Source organism: Eretmochelys imbricata, chromosome 9 (assembly GCF_965152235.1).
Source record: "Eretmochelys imbricata isolate rEreImb1 chromosome 9, rEreImb1.hap1, whole genome shotgun sequence".
In the NCBI taxonomy this organism is placed as follows: domain Eukaryota; kingdom Metazoa; phylum Chordata; order Testudines; family Cheloniidae; genus Eretmochelys; species Eretmochelys imbricata.
The window spans coordinates 52,805,955-52,822,385 of NC_135580.1; the positions used below are offsets into that span (position 1 = coordinate 52,805,955).

A 16,431-nucleotide genomic window follows, 5' to 3' on the forward strand; every position below is an offset into this window, starting at 1 on the left:
AGTAAGTAAAGCTACAGAAAAAACAGAGTACAATTTTGGAAATATTAATAAAAACCTCCAAAAGAGGACATCAAACGAAACAAGCGTGATTTCTGTATTTCTAAAACCAGCCCTGCGGAGGACTCCAGCAGGCGGTATCAAATTGACAGCCTGGATGGCAGAACCCAAAAAAAAAGAGAAAAGTTCCAATTAACGGGAAGAATCAGAGTGCTGTTCCCAGAGTTTCATTTAAATCAGAACCAATCAAGGATTGTTCTGGTTCCTGCAGCTTCGCTCAGGAAATAATGAGAGAGATGAAAGAGGCCCAGCCAGCTAATGCAGTCCTGCATAGCCCTTTGAAGCTGGGAAATCACAAACATCGCTTCGGAGATTTTCCGTTCATGCAGCAGCTGTTGCACAGGCTCCTTCAAGAGAACGATCTGCTGCTTGATTTCCTTTAGTGCAGCCTCTGTCTGAGCACTAACAAACAATCATCGGCCACACGTGCAATGTGTTTTATAACAACAAGATGGAGCAATTTGAAGTACACCGTCAAGTGGGTCAGGCCTTAAATCTGGCCTGCCTTAACAGTCTCGATCTAAATTGTTATCCTAAATGCTTCATTCTTACTCCATGGGAGAGAATTAAGAAAGCAAATGATAGCTGCTATTTTTTGGTCAAACACATCCCACCAGTCCCACGGGATTTGTAGCAGGATTTTGACCAAAAGACACTTTTCCCACGATTGTGCTGACATCATTGATGCTGCTAGACAAACAAGGGAGTAAAACCCAAAGGAAGGTGTGCAGATCTGTGCCGACTGATTAAAAGACCATTGCAGTTGACAGGCATCTTTCCAGAGACTCTCTGGGCTTGGGTGCCAATCCCAGAAGCACCCATGGATGAAATTGGTTTGCCAAATGGAAACTGGTGAATATGGAGAGTGCAAGTAACTTTGGTTTCAAGCTCCCACACAGGTATTAAAAACAGAATAAAAATAAATGCTATTTTTAAAGCCCCTATACAGCTTTAAAATGAAAAGAAAAAATAGCCAACATTCTATTTTGTAGCTGGAATTTTTCTTACTGAATGTCTTGCTCTCAGGTTTCTGTCTACTTTGGAAAAGACTCCCTTGAACACCTCCCATGCTCTGGAACAACGCATACCCAGGGCAGAGCTCTGCTAGAAACACACCACCATTGATTTCAGTTCAGCCTAAGTACACACCTAGAGAAGGGAAAGGCAACTTTGCATTCACCATACACCTAAAGATTCCAAAGGAATTCAGAGCGTTCCACTCAACTACCTAGGTAAACCCCAGATTAAAAACAGATGGTTCGCTTGCTACCTTAGTGAGGGAGGGAGAAAGATGTCACATTTATTGGATGTCTAGCAGGCTTTCTGCTCAATTTCCCCATGTCACATTACCACCAAGGACTGCACCATATCTAGAATCACCAGTTACTTGTTTCTGACCCCAAAACACTCGTTCACATGCAAATGCATTAGCTCACACATTTGCACAAACAAAAGCTCCTCCCCAAAACACTGGGGTAAACAAAAGCTGGCCTCACAATTGTTTGAGGAAAGAAACAAACAAGGATACGAACACGATTGAATCAAATTCCATGTCAGATTTAGCTGACAGGGCCCTGAATGCATTTCCCCACTAGATCAGGGGTGGCCACTGGTCCCGGAGCTCCCGGCCAGGGAGGCTCACCCCTGACCCCTCCCCCACTGTTCCCCCTCCACCACAGTAACACCACCGCATGGGCAGCGCGGCTTGCGCCAGCCCACCTCACAGGCTTTCAAATAAGCCTGTCCTGCTGCTGTGAGCAGCATGATAAGGGTAAGGGTAAGAGGAGTTGGCTAAGGGGCAGGAGGCCCCAGGGGGGCAGTCAGGGGACAGTTGAATGGGGTGGAGGTTCAGGGTGGGGGGCAGTCAGAAGACAGGGAACAGCGGGGGTTGGATAGGGGGTGGGGTTGGATGGGGGGGGGTGGGGGGCAATTAGGAACAGGGGTCCCGGGGGGCAGTCAGGGGACAGGGGTGTGGATAGGGGGCAGGGTCCTGGGGGAGGGGTTAGAGGCAGGGGGTCCTGGGAGGGGGTGGTCAGGGGACAAGGAGCAGGGGGGATTGGATGGGTTGGGAGTTCTAAGGGGGGCAGTTAGGGGGCGGGAAGTGGGAGGGGGAAGATAGGGGGCGGTGGCCAGGCTGTTTCACAATGCTCAGATCCCCTGACAATCCCTGAGGGCAGCACTGAAGCCCCTCAATGGTAGACTGGGCACTGGCCAACCTCAGCTGGATTTGGAGCATCCTCTTTGTTAGCAAAGCAAAGCATCATGAAACAATACCCAAGCTGAGCGGAGTCTTACCTTTGCAGGCCACGTTGTTCTCAGCCTCGTAGCCAGCCTTGCAAGTGCAGCGGCCAATGGGAACCATCCACTCTCCATCACCATTGCAGTACAGCTTAATGGGTACGTCCACCTCCTCAGCATTGGGAATGCAGGTGCCACGTGCAATCACCAGAGATGTGCTCTCCGCCCCAGTCATGGTCTCTGGGAAGATGGCAAAGTTCTGCACCACACTCGGGCACTTCTTGAAGAAGACCCTGACTGAGAGCAGTGACATGCAAGCCCCATAGTCCTGGAAGGCAAGGTAAAAGCCATTGCGGGTGAGGGGTCCGAAGCTCCTCACCTCAGTGTTCACCTTCATCAACCGGCCCCCAAAGTCCACCTGGGAGAAGCTCTCATCAGCAGCAATTGTGTCCACTTTGAGGTAGGGTGCCTCCGTCCAGAAGGCCGACTTCTTGGTGGCAATGATAGAGTCCGTCTCATAGTAGTACAGGTTGAAGGTTTCCTTGCAAGAACCAGGGACATTGGGGAGGCTGCTGCAGTCCCGCACGGTGAAGCGCATCTCGGTGTAGATGCGGTGGGCGCCCCGTCTGTTTATGAATGTGGTGAGGAGCCAGTTGTTCTGATTGGGTTCAAAGACGTTGCACACCTGGTAAGTGCGGATGGTGTTCAGGTTCTCATCATAGCCGCTCACTTCTTCCCACTGGACAGAATTAACACAGGAGAGGAAACAGGCAATGAGAAGGATGCAGCAAAACTGGCATAGAGATGACACTTTAACCTATTGGCCCATTAATCACTGCTGCATGCAGGGAGTTAGTGACTCAGAGGGTCAGTGTATTTGGCTTTCGCCTCTGGAAATGTGAGAGAAAATCATGATAAGGCTCAGGATTTATGAAATCAGCAAACACAACACAAAACCACCAGTCCAAAAGCAGAGGAAGAGACTCTGTCCCAGCTACACACACGCACGCACACTTGGGTACAGTAACTTTTAATCAGTAGATCTCAAAGCATTTTACAAAGGGGGAGGTCAGTCTCATTATTCCCATTTTATAGATGGGGAGAGGCACACAGAGGCGATGGTGACCTTGGAAATGTCACCCAGCAGGTCAATGGCAGAGATAGGAATAGCACGCAAGTTGCCTGAATCCCAAGCCAATGCTCTAACCACTGACTCTCACTGTCTCCTATTCATTTCTTGTCCCCATTCTCATCCCTATGCCTCTTCCCAATGCTGCATCCTCTCATGACTTTGAGACATTGTCACAATGACTGGCAAAGCTTATGAGCTATTTTAACCATGGAAGGGCAGAGCTACGTGGACAAAGCTTCCAGAAATCTTGCTCGCACTATGTCTCTAAGCCAGAGGTTTTCAGACTGAGGACAACTTGATGGTGTCTGCAGAGAGCTGGTTGGTTGCACGGTGCTGCTCTCTTCCTTGTTTCCAGCTGCTAAATTGCATGAAGACATAGCCAAAGACAATACATAGAATGCCTTTTCCATGTGAGTGATTGCTCTAGTTGCCACAGGGATGTTACATGAGCATAAATGGGAGGAAAGATGACCCATATACACTCATGAGTGGAAGGGAAAGTGGTACATAAGAATATTTCTCTATTAAAATGTAGTCAGCATGTGGCTCTGAAAAAGTGTGAGACATGCTCTAGGCAGTGCTATCAGATTCTCACTTTCATGAGTAACAAAATCAGCAAAACGGAGACTGAGAATGCAGTCTTGCAATTGGATTCATGAAACAGCATCAGTGTAAAACTGGATATGATTTCATCTAAGAGGCAGTAGCTAACTGTAAATAGTTGTGATGACATGAGAGTCCTACAGACAGATTTATAACCATATAATCCATTTATCTTAACTAGTCTGTGTTTACAGTCTCTTTGTTAGTAACAGCGTTATTCATGCAGCAGTCTTTATGTGCTACGGTGGATGAGATGCATAATTCCTAGGAATGCCAGTGTCATATGTCTATGTATGGCAAAATTCTTGTGTGTACAATGTAAAATGCTTGGGGGTCCTTATATGTGCTGATGTTAACATACTGACAGGGAAGCAGGAGGTTATAAAACAATATGTTGCCTCTATGCAACATCAGAATGTTATCACATATTTTGTTCCCTTGTGCTTCCATTTAAATAGTTCGATAAATATTTTCTTCCATATTTCCACTAATAAACTGTAGTCGTGGTGTACGATCCGGAGTACCAGTGTATTCGTACAAGATCTTGTAAGAATACACACATCCACTGGGCACTTTGGACAATTTTACCCCAGTTCAAACTGTGCTCAAGTTTATGAGAGCTAACAGGATCACAGCTGAAGGTGGTCTGGCCGCATTTTGACTAACTTGTTGTTAACCAAACAAGCAACAGATGGTGGCAAACAACCCCACCTGATTGTGTCTTCTCTCTCGGCATCCTATTCCCGAATATGCCATGAAAGCTGTACAAAGATATTACTTCTCTGCATTCAACAAGATGTCATTTTGACAGAACCCAGTGTTCTCTCGTTATCATTACAGGACACAGTTGAAGGGTACTTGACGTCATTCTGGCTTACTGGTTCAGTAGGTTTATCATTCCATTTTTGGGCTTTGCATCATGGACCAGAATCCAATTAATTTCAGACGATTGTCTGTCTATCTTTTAGCAGTTACCTGGCCATGAAGCGCATCAGCTCCAGGAGTTTTTCTGACCTATGCAAACTCCCTGAGAAACATCCAGTCCTTCCAGTTTGTCATCAACTACACGCTTGTACATCACTGCCTGCTTGGTTTGCCTGCTAGTCACAGGCCTGTACCAACAGCCTTTCATTCTAGATGCCAAGCTCTGGTTCTAACTCCATTTCCATAGACGACTCTACCACACCACTTCCCAGGTTGCTTGGATCTTGAGCAGTGCTGCAAAATTCAGATGTGGATTGTGAACCCCCCAAAGGTCATGAATTTCACTAGCCCCAAGGATATTGACTGCAAACGCAGCTGCAATGGAGAACAGGCTAAATACGCCCACTGCCAGCAATGAGCACTCAGACACGCTGCAGAGGCAGAAGCCCATAAGCAAATCCCAAGAGCAGCCTAGTACAGGAGGATCTAGGCAACTGCAGCTGGGACACACCTCACTGTAACTCTCTCAGGAGCCCTTCCTATTCCAGCATTCCCTCCGCTAGTGAGCTGTCTGTGTGAGGCTGCTGGTGTAGTGGGGTGAGGCAGAGAAAATGGGGTGGGTTAGCTCAGCTTAAAACTAGCCAAAAGGCAAGATACCGGACTGGGATTCGATTGTAGGGAAAATTTCAAATCAACTGGTGGGCAGATCTAGTCGGGAGGGATATGCAAGGTCTGCAGATGGATTCTGCAAGGTGGGGGGAAGGGTGCAGAGCAGGTAGGTGTGGGGGAGAGGACTGAAGTAAGGTTAATGGGCAGGGGTTAATTCAAAAGAGAAGATGAGTTCCCTTCACACATTCCTTGGCCTTGATATTAAACAAGCTTCCCACCCCTTGCACAGTCATATGGGCCGGTCACAACTACTGGGCTCTGGGAAGGGTGACTGCTAAGGAGCTGGATGCTGCATGGGGGCAGGGTGGACATGACCCTGTCTCCTCCCACCCCTCCAAGTAGCAACTGCAGCAGAGATTATGAGGCGCATTCTCTCAGGTGCTCTTGCTAGTTTGGGTCATTTCCACACTACCCCTATCCAGAGCCATGGCTTAAATGCCCTTTGATTGCAAGCTCTTCGGAGCAGCAGGACCCTCTCTCAGCATGACTGGAAAGGTCTCAGCACACATTCTGAGCATTGCAGCAATACTAAAGATGAGGATGAGAAAACCAGTGGAAAGGGAAAGAGGCAAGGGGGGGAGGGATAGCTCAGTGGTTTGAGCATTGGCCTGCTAAACCCAGGGTTGTGAGTTCAATCCTTGAGGGGGCCATTTAGGGATCTGAGCCAAAAATTGGGGATTGGTCCTGCTTTCAGGGGGTTGGACTAGATGACCTCCTGAGGTCCCTTCCAACTCTGATATTCTATGATTCTAAATGGTGAATCAGGGAACGGAGCCTGGGTAGCAGAGCCAGGCATGTGAGGGAATATGAGTCTGCAGAGCACCAGGGTGCACTGCGGCAGGGGTGGTCTCTGCAAATCCATGTGCAGGAAAGAACTTGCTTCTTGCATGCAGTCACACATGCTGGGGAATTGGCATCTCCAATAGAGCCCCACACATGAGGTCCAGGCCTTTGCTGGATCCCACTGACATGAATGGTGTCCTGTTCACACTGCTGTCTGGGCTTTGCAGAAGCGAAGGAGGGAGCAGGTAGCTGCAACATAGGCCGCACGATTGAGAAACTCTATCTGGAAGAGGCTCCAGCAGTTCATGGAGCCCACCCTTCCCCTCTGTTCTGCCAGGCCTGTGAGAAGGCACCGAGCAGCACCAGCTCCTGCCGGGGGAGTAGCCCTGTGGCCTTTGTAACAGCTGTGTCTTTTGTTGCCACTATAACAGCCACAAATTCATTGTTTCAACAAGATCCCTTTAAATAATTCACAGGACGCTGGGGATTAAGTCAGTACTCTTCCCTGACTCTGCTGAGCTTTAAAACCCTTCCAGCTGGGAGACCTAAAGAGAGTATAATGGACTGTTCCACCTCCTGCTCCCCTCCCCATTCCAGGAGCCAACTCAACAACAACAACAGCACACAGCAAAGAAAAACTGGGGAAAGAGCTTTGCAGGTAACCATAGCAGCAGGAGCCGTGCTATTCAGCTGTCATTATTCCGATGGCTCACATATGTGATTATCCGAAGCTGTCAGCTGAATGCAGTCTGTCATTCTTGCCCTGACTGGATCGTGTAGAAACAAGTCAAGGGAGTGGCTAGCGGCTGTTTCTGTGCACTGGAGGCGCTCTTCACCGCACCTTGGTGCCAACACAGACCAACAAGCTTATTCTAGAGGGATCACTTCCCCTCTGGGGATTTCCCACTCTGAAAATCCCTCCACCCTTCCTGCTGCAGGCACCATAACCTATGCTACCAGGGACTCAAGGGGAGTTTTGCAAATTTGGCCCTTATATTTTAGTGGGGATACATACATGCCTCATGAACTGAAACATCCCGGCAGCTCCTGCCATTAGAAATAAATTCACCTTCTGGTGTAAAATACAGGTATGGTACTTGTGCCATGTTATCATGTGGTAATCCTGCAAATAACTTGTGCCCATGCATAAAACATCTGAAGAACAGCTAGAGTACAGCAGATCTATATTGTACACACAGTATATCTACACTGGTCTATCTACCTACAGAAAAATCCTGCTCCATTCAGCTACCTCTTAAACACAATGGGCCAGACCCTAAGCTGGTATAAATCAAAGGAGCCCAAGGCAACAGACTTCAACTTACATCAGCTGAGGATCCATCCTAAAAATGGTAATTATAGATACATTATATGGCTGCTTTGCATAGTAATACCTACACTGTGGTTTTAAGCCTGTGACAACCTGGTTCCTTATACAACCTGTGTAAAGCCAGTCTTAAGGGCATGGCCAGGAATGAAGACCTGTAGCTAATCGAGTTCATGTGTGCGGCTCTGGTAGTGAGAGCGAGTGGAGTTCTAGGGAAGAGCCGTCGCCAGGCCAGCCGCAGAGAACACCAATATGATGCAGAGAGAGTAACTCACTTGGTCAGCATAGAAAGGAGGCACAAACAATCCCTGGAGACCGGAAGGAGGAAGAGATGGCAAGAGCTTTTTGGAAGCAGCAGCGAGAGCTTGGGAGGATGAAGAAGGAGCAGGGAAGAGGGGGTTCGGGAGAGCAATGGGCATTCACATCTTAATCTTAGCCATTAGAGATGGAAAGAAACATACTAAGTCATCCAGTGAATGCATATCGGCTCCCCGCGGTATCATGGGGAGGAAGTGGTGTGGAGGATGGGACTGAAGAGAACTTTTGGGAGAGGAGTTGAGAGCTGGCCAAGCAAATGTGTACATTTTACACACAGCAATGAATACCTAGCAAAGCTCATTCCTCCAGCCATATCAGGCCCTCAGGTGGTGCTGTGCATTTTGACAAATTTCTATTAAGCCTGCATAGCATTATACAAAGTCATTGCCATCTGTATGTTAACCTGTTAGCTATAACGCAGTGTGCACATTTAATTGTGAGTCTGGAGCACAATCGCCATTTTGCTTTCGCTCTTATTACAATGGATTGTTGGCTCATTTGTGCAACAGAAAAAAAAAAAACTCAAGTGAAAAACAAAGAAACCAAAACGGATTCAAGTGAAGCACCACCACCGGATGTATAAGTTTATGTATTTGTGTAGCAGGGTGTACACTACTACAGACTCAAAGAAGGGGGGCACAATGAAATAAGTTTGAGAACCACTAGTCTAGCTATCTGTTCTGTGTACTCTTTGTCAATTCTCTCTTCTCTATAGCCCCTGTCTGTGTATTGTATCTGTAAGTCTAGCCATATGTTTGTCTCTCTATATATGTCATTTTTACCTATCCACTTGTTTACCTATCCACCAGTCTTTTGTCTGCATACAAGTATCTGTTTACCATCCACTTAGGAGATATATAGACAGATAACTATCAATCCATCTGAGGGATTTCAGTAACAAACTCTGTTTCATGTCAGTAACTTTTTTCCAGTGTTGAGTTGTGCAGGGAAGTTTTGTACAGAGAAGGCAAAGCAGGAACTTCTATTAACCCTGTCGCAAAACACAAAGAGAAGGGATAGTCCATGGAACCAAAAAGGTGGCAAATTAAAAAGGATACAAGGAAATATCACACAATGTACAGTTTGCCTCTGCAATTCACTGCCACAAAGATAGCAGAGAGGCCAGGAGCTTAGCAGGATCCAAAAAGAAGTTTGAACGCTCAGATGGCTAAAAACAACATCCAGAGCTAAAACAAGGATTAAAAACAAATCCAAGAGTTTTAGGAGTGTGGCAAATTGCCAGCACTACTTTGATGGGTCTTGCGCTTTCTCTTCTTGGGGAGGGTTCAGGGCACCGTTTCTTGCCCCTGAACTGGGGTATTAACAGCCCCACTAGTGTCCTAGAGGAGGGGAGTGGAGACGGAGGGACCCAGGCCTGCCCTCTATGCCGGGTCACGGCCCAGGGGCCCTAGGGATAGCGGTAAACCGCTTGAACTAGCAGTTCCTTCCCCTGGGCTACTTTCCTCACTACTTTTCCTTACTTTCACCAATCCACTCTGCTTCAACTCCTCCAAACTGCTCTCTACTCCAACACCAATCCACTCAGCTTCAACTCCTTGTCTTGTCTGATTGAAGCGGGGGGGGGGGGGGGGGGGAAGGGGGGGAAATCAGGTGACTGGCTTCAGGTGCTCTAATTGGTTTCATGTGCTTTAATTGGCTTCAGGTACTTTAATCTATAGCAAACTTGCTTCCCTCTACAGGGAATAAGGCTCCCTTAGAACACTCTGCTGCTGCCCTCTGGCCATGCTGTATCACAGAAGGGACATCAGACCCCATGCTCTGAGGTATATGCCAGCCCCTCACAGATGGTGTTAGAAGAAACTTTCCCTGAAGGCAGGTTATTCCCTAACTGTCCTTTGCAGGGTTCTTTCACCTTCCTCTGAAGCAGTTGATGCTGATCACTATTGGAGACAGGACACTGGATGACATGTAGTGGGGCTGGAACAATTTTTACAGTGGGCGGGGGGCGGAGTTGAGAGCCACTGAACCAAACTGTAAATCCCATATACGATGGAAACCACTTCAAGCCAAGGGCTGCAGCAACTACGATTTCATGGATATGGGATCTGATCCAGTCTGGCTGCTCCTATGTTCCTGCATCATTTGCCACCCCCACACTCTCTATGTTCTTCACAAGCTTTGTTCTGTCTTTTCCAAATACAGAAAGGGCTCAACTGTGTGTGACGTGGCTTTGTTAAAGGTGCCAGGTGATGGATGCCCCACAAGCCTGAAACCCAGAGGTTTAAAGCACACCCCCACACTCTCCACTGAGCTTAAAGGTCCAAGGATCCAAGGGAATCATTTTTAAAGGATAACCAGATACCCAAGCTCTGTGTGTCCCACTGGGCTGATGCTGTGAGAAACACATCAACAATGCCTCTTCTAGCCACACCAACTCATGCTCCTTGCCTCTCCTCTTGATTCTCAGCTGGATAGGATAAACAGGAGCTGCTTTTGTCCCAACTGATCCTTAGCATAGCTGAGAGATAGGGCAGCTTGAATTGGCATTTTCTGTTGAACTTCTTTTTAGATGGAATATTGGGTTCTGACTAATACATGTCTTCATGGAAAGTACCTACTTTCCTTGAACATTTTCAAATTTTCCATTTGCAAACCAAAATCTGAAAACCAAATGTGAGTGGTTGGCCAGAATATCTCTCTTTTCTACAGGTTTTAGACATACAATTTAGATTTTCATCCAAAAAGTTTGTTTTCCGTTACCTAACATTGAAAATTTTCAGCTTTGTAGTTTTGGGAGTTTTAATGAAAACAAAAAAAAAATATATTCAATTTTTGTCAAGATTTTCTGGCGAAAACCAAACCATTTTCTAACCAATTTTATTGAAGTCATGGGCAAAACTCTCATTGACTTCAAAAAGACAATGATTTCACCCATAGATCTTAGCAGCCAGGCTGTGAGAAAGAGCTGTAGCTGCATGTATGAGTTATGAGGTCATAAGTCAATACAGTTTACAATATTCTGGATAACTCTTATCTGAATACATTTTATTACTGTTGTGCAGACGTCCAGCACCTGGACTGGCCAGGAAATTGCACAAACCTGCTTTAGGCATATTTATTGAGAGCTGTTAAGCTGAACAAAAGACTAAGATTGTGCTGTTACAAGAGGATACTTAAAGAATATTGCTTCAATGTTCAAGTAGGCATGGGAACAGGAGGAGACACTGCTTAGCACAGACTAGCATCCAAACTGGGTTGACCATTTCACCCCTCTGGTCTGGTTTTAATATACAGATGTTACCTCTCTCTCTGACAGTGAGAGCTTTATTGGAATACTGGGGCCGGTTTTGGTGTGCACACTTCAAAAAGAATGATGAAAAATTCAAAGGGCTTCAGCAAGGCGCTACACGAATAATTGAAGGCCTGGAAAAATACCTTACCATGTGAGACTAAAGACGCTTGCTCTAGTTATTTTGTCAAAGAAAAGGTTAAAATAATAACTTGAGCGCTATCTACAAGTACCTCATAGTAAAGGGCTCTTTGATCTAGGATAGGGAGGCATAACACGAGCCGACACTTAGATGTTGAAGCTAGATAAATTCAGACTAGAAATAAGGCACAAATGTTTAATAGGGAAGGTAGTTAACCATTAGAACAATTTACCTCTTGAGGTGGTTGGTTCTCCACCACTGGGAGTCGAAGTAGCATAGGATCTCTTTCTAAAAGACAGGCTCTAGCTCAAGCAGAAACTATGGGCTCAAAGCAAAAATTATTGGGTGAGGTTCTGTGGCCTGTTTTATGCTTGAGGTCAGATTAGATCATCATAAGGGGCCCTTATGGCCTTAGAATCTATGAATTTGAGAAATTCTGAACTTGAATCTCCTATGGAACTGGCTGCCTCTAGCCCAAGAAAAAGGATTTGTTCCGCCATGCTGCATTTCATAATGCACATTTTGCACCTGCCTCCTGAGGGCTTCCACCGTGCCTGCTTATGAGGGGCGATTACCAGCACCTTTCATTTGCTGTTCCTGTCAGCATTTTGGTAATTTGTCAATACCAGCTATGGGGCTGGATTTTCACAAGGACTCAGCTCCTGAACAGGCATTGGAACAAGGGCACGATGCTTACAAGAGCCCACACTGAGCTCCTCTCACAAAAATCAAAGTTGGGGCCCTTGTTTTCGTGCCTCAGGAGCTGAGCAGTTTTGAAAGTCTGGGCCTGGGCACTGAGAGCCTCAGAAAAAATTAATTCTGACCCAGGGAGGGCAAAATAAGAAGCAGGTAGTGATCAGGATACAAGATCACAGGTTAGAGGATTGTGAAATGCTAGTGCGGACAACTGTGGCAGGAGGAAGGCTGCAGGAACCCGAATGGTAACCACACTTATGTACAACCCTTGCTTACTGAAGTAGTCTTAGCAGCCGGCTGTAAAACACAACTAGATTCAGTTGGGATTGAAAACTTCCACCAAGATAAAACATAACCATCTGAAGTATATTGGATTTTTCACTATTGCAATGATCTGTCCTTACATATTTTCACTGCTTTAATGAAGCCATCCATCTCACCATCCATCCACTGACCTACATCTGTACCACCTCTGTTGTACTACCTCTATACCATAACCCTCTAGCTATCAATCTGTTATACCCATCTATTAAACTGAAGCCAGTCTTCCTAACTGATTCACTCCCCCTTGCCCCCCCCCCCCCCCCCCGCCTACCTTTCTGTCCCTGTCTTTGTCTATCACTTTCTCTGTCAGGGGAATGTGAGTCAGGTTATTTTATGCTTCCATTCCTCAAAGACTCGTATTGTATAAGAAAGATGTTTTAAGTGCCTCAGGGTGTTTTGTTCCTCATTACTTCATAAAAGTGACATTAATAGCCAGGGAAGAGCACTGCTGAGTGCAATTATGGATGATGTTCCAGGTATGAAAGCTGTTTTGAGCCTGCTAATGTTTCCTAATTACAAGCCTTTCGGTAGAGAGTGAAAGAGAGGATGGAGAACAGTGACTGAACTGAGTGGTTTACCTGGAAGGAGGAAAAGGGGGGAAGGGAGTTCAGAGACTTGTCTATATGTGGAAAACCTTTCCTTTTCTGAAGCCTGCGGGCCAGCTCGAGGACAAGATCTATCTGAAGGAGTACGTCTGTGTGGCTGAGATACAATTCTGTGTATCAAGTCAAATGCAAGCAGCCAACTGTGCCATAGACTGAGTCCTCTTTCCATGGGCATCGAAGTGGAAGCCAGGCAGGAAGAAACCACTGCATGGCAATCACAGGAAACAGAACAGAATTTGCTTAATGTAGCACCTGTTTGAGTGGCAGGGCCAGCAACTCCGATATAAAGTTCCAAAGGCTATTATTAAGAAGTGCTAACAGTTTGCTTGGCCCTTCACACAGGTATTATGGAGGCCTGGGGCCTAACTCTCTGTAACTGGCTTAGTGCTATTGTAACTCCATTGAATCCTGACTTACACTGGTGTAAGTAGATCAGGTCCACTGTCCTTGCCCCAAAGAAATACGCTTACTTGAGAGACAGCATAATAGCCATTAGGCGATCAGCAATATCGCCTAATCACCAAGGGAAGGTCATGCCTGACTAATCTAATCTCCTTTTATGATGAGATTACTGGTTCTGTGGATGAAGGGAAAGCAGTGGATGTATTGTTTCTTGACTTTAGCAAAGCTTTTGACACGGTCTCCCACAGTATTCTTGTCAGCAAGTTAAGGAAGTATGGGCTGGATGAATGCACTATAAGGTGGGTAGAAAGCTGGCTAGATTGTCGGGCTCAACGGGTAGGGATCAATGGCTCCATGTCTAGTTGGCAGCCGGTGTCAAGTGGAGTGCCCCAGGGGTCGGTCCTGGGGCCGGTTTTGTTCAATATCTTCATAAATGATCTGGAGGATGGTGTGGATTGCACTCTCAGCAAATTTGCGGATGATACTAAACTGGGAGGAGTGGTAGATACGCTGGAGGGGAGGGATAGGATACAGAAGGACCTAGACAAATTGGAGGATTGGGCCAAAAGAAATCTGATGAGGTTCAATAAGGATAAGTGCAGAGTCCTGCACTTAGGACGGAAGAATCCAATGCACCGCTACAGACTAGGGACCGAATGGCTAGGCAGCAGTTCTGCGGAAAAGGACCTGGGGTGACAGTGGATGAGAAGCTGGATATGAGTCAGCAGTGTGTCCTTGTTGCCAAGAAGGCCAATGGCATTTTGGGATGTATAAGTAGGGGCATAGCGAGCAGATCGAGGGACGTGATCGTTCCCCTCTATTCAACATTGGTGAGGCCTCATCTGGAGTACTGTGTCCAGTTTTGGGCCCCACACTACAAGAAGGATGTGGATAAATTGGAGAGAGTCCAGTGAAGGGCAACAAAAATGATTAGGGGTCTAGAACACATGACTTATGAGGAGAGGCTGAGGGAGCTGGGATTGTTTAGTCTGCAGAAGAGAAGAATGAGGGGGGATTTGAGAGCTGCTTTCAACTACCTGAAAGGGGGTTCCAAAGAGGATGGCTCTAGACTGTTCTCAATGGTAGCAGATGACAGAACGAGGAGTAATGGTCTCAAGTTGCAGTGGGGGAGGTTTAGATTGGATATTAGGAAAAACTTTTTCACTATGAGGGTGGTGAAACACTGGAATGCGTTACCTAGGGAGGTGGTAGAATCTCCTTCCTTAGAGGTTTTTAAGGTCAGGCTTGACAAAGCCCTGGCTGGGATGATTTAACTGGGAATTGGTCCTGCTTCGAGCAGGGGGTTGGACTAGATGACCTTCTGGGGTCCCTTCCAACCCTGATATTCTATGATTCTATGATTCTATGATTCTAATAGCTTGCCCATGTTGGTTAGAACACTAGGGTTATATTTCCAATTCTTTCCATCAAGTGCCATAGAAACCCCTCTCTGGGCAGCAGGAACCAGATTTTATTTCTCCTCTGGATAAATTTATTTCTCCTCTAGGTAAATGCTACAGAAAAACAACCAGTTGACAGGAAGATATTTGCTCAATGGCTGCTAAGGACACTGCAGAAAACAGGCAGGACAGAAAATTATCTGACAGAGGCTGGTATCAATCAATGCTGCTTTCACCAGTGCTGGTAAGAGAGGCCATTAAAACTAGAAGGATCTTTAGAAGAGAAGTAATCCACTGGGGTAGGGGACACATATGTGTCTCCATTGCCTTAAGTGGGGGGAAGGAAAGAAAACATCCCTCTCCACAATGATCCCACTGTCTACCATGTTTTTGGACTCTGGAGCTGTGGTGGCATGCTGCTCTTACAATATGCTATGCTGGAAGGATCTCTGATGAGGAGCAGAGGACTCATTCTTTGCCATGAACCTGGACCTGTAAACATATGATGTTGCCTATAAAGTTGTAGAGGAGACATGCAGGCCTGTAGGCCTTGTGTGTTTTTCCATAGGCTGCTGTTAGAATGGAGATATAATACATTCTCTCTCTCCCTCACACCTACATACCCTCATCCACCCCATCTGGGTGAGCCCTTATATTTTGTCAAGAAAGAATGCTCAGGTGCCTAATAAAAGAATCTACTAGACAGTCAGGCAGCTGAGTGATCACAGGCTCAGATAGACAGATCAAGGCTGAGGGGTAAACTATACATGACCCACAATTAGCCACTGATGAAGTATGAGCTTGGGTAAAAGGACCCTTAACTCTCATGGTGAAATCTTGTAACGATGTCTTCAGCTAGTTTACATCATATCTGGCTTTTGTAACATTAAGGTAGAACAAGTAGGTCAACATTTTACAAACTGGGCTCTGGTTTTATGTGGCTCTATTTTTAAGTTTCCCCCCACATCCAATTTTCAGAGCTGTTGAATGCCCAGCGCTCCACATTAAGTCACAATCTCTGACACCTAGTTGCCAAAAATGATGAGTCACTACTGACAATATGCTTCCATACCAGTAACAGCAGCAGTGGCTGCTTTAGCATCCTTTCTTAGGGCTGAGTCAACAATAGCAGTGCGTAGCATTTTTTTAGGAAAATGTTATCTTTTATGCATCTGCTACAAGAGAGAACAAGGCAACATCTTCCATGGGTATCACTACACAGTCCACCTTGCTCCTGGACAGGGTAGGAGCTCTGAGCTGGTTTGCTGAGGCTTGCGGGGCTGCTGGATGGACTCACTCAGCTCTGATGATGTCCTCTGTCGCTGGGAGCAGGAGTACACATTTGCTAGACTGAACAGACATACTTCAGCTTTCAGTGCCCAGCCCACTTAATTCCCAGTGCTTCTGCTTTCTGGGGCGATCACGTGGTCAGGAAGGTCTAGTAATGGTACACCCTCCTATTCTCTCAGGTGTGTTCAGGAGAAAGAACTTTTCCCATATTTTCTCCTGTAAGACTTTGGGCATGGAATCAGACAGTTGCCCATCATCCCAGCAACAGGGC

The 16,431-nt window shown here is 46.3% G+C and overlaps 1 protein-coding gene across 1 annotated transcript in view; it reads right to left on the reverse strand.

Moving 5' to 3' along the window:
* The window catches only part of EPHB1 (EPH receptor B1), a 317,963-nt gene that overhangs the window by 215,351 nt on the left and 86,181 nt on the right, over positions 1–16,431 (reverse strand). The window contains exon 3 of the mRNA XM_077825793.1: positions 2,353–3,034. Coding sequence (XP_077681919.1) covers positions 2,353–3,034 — 682 coding nt within the window. The remainder of the gene's footprint in view (positions 1–2,352; positions 3,035–16,431) is intronic.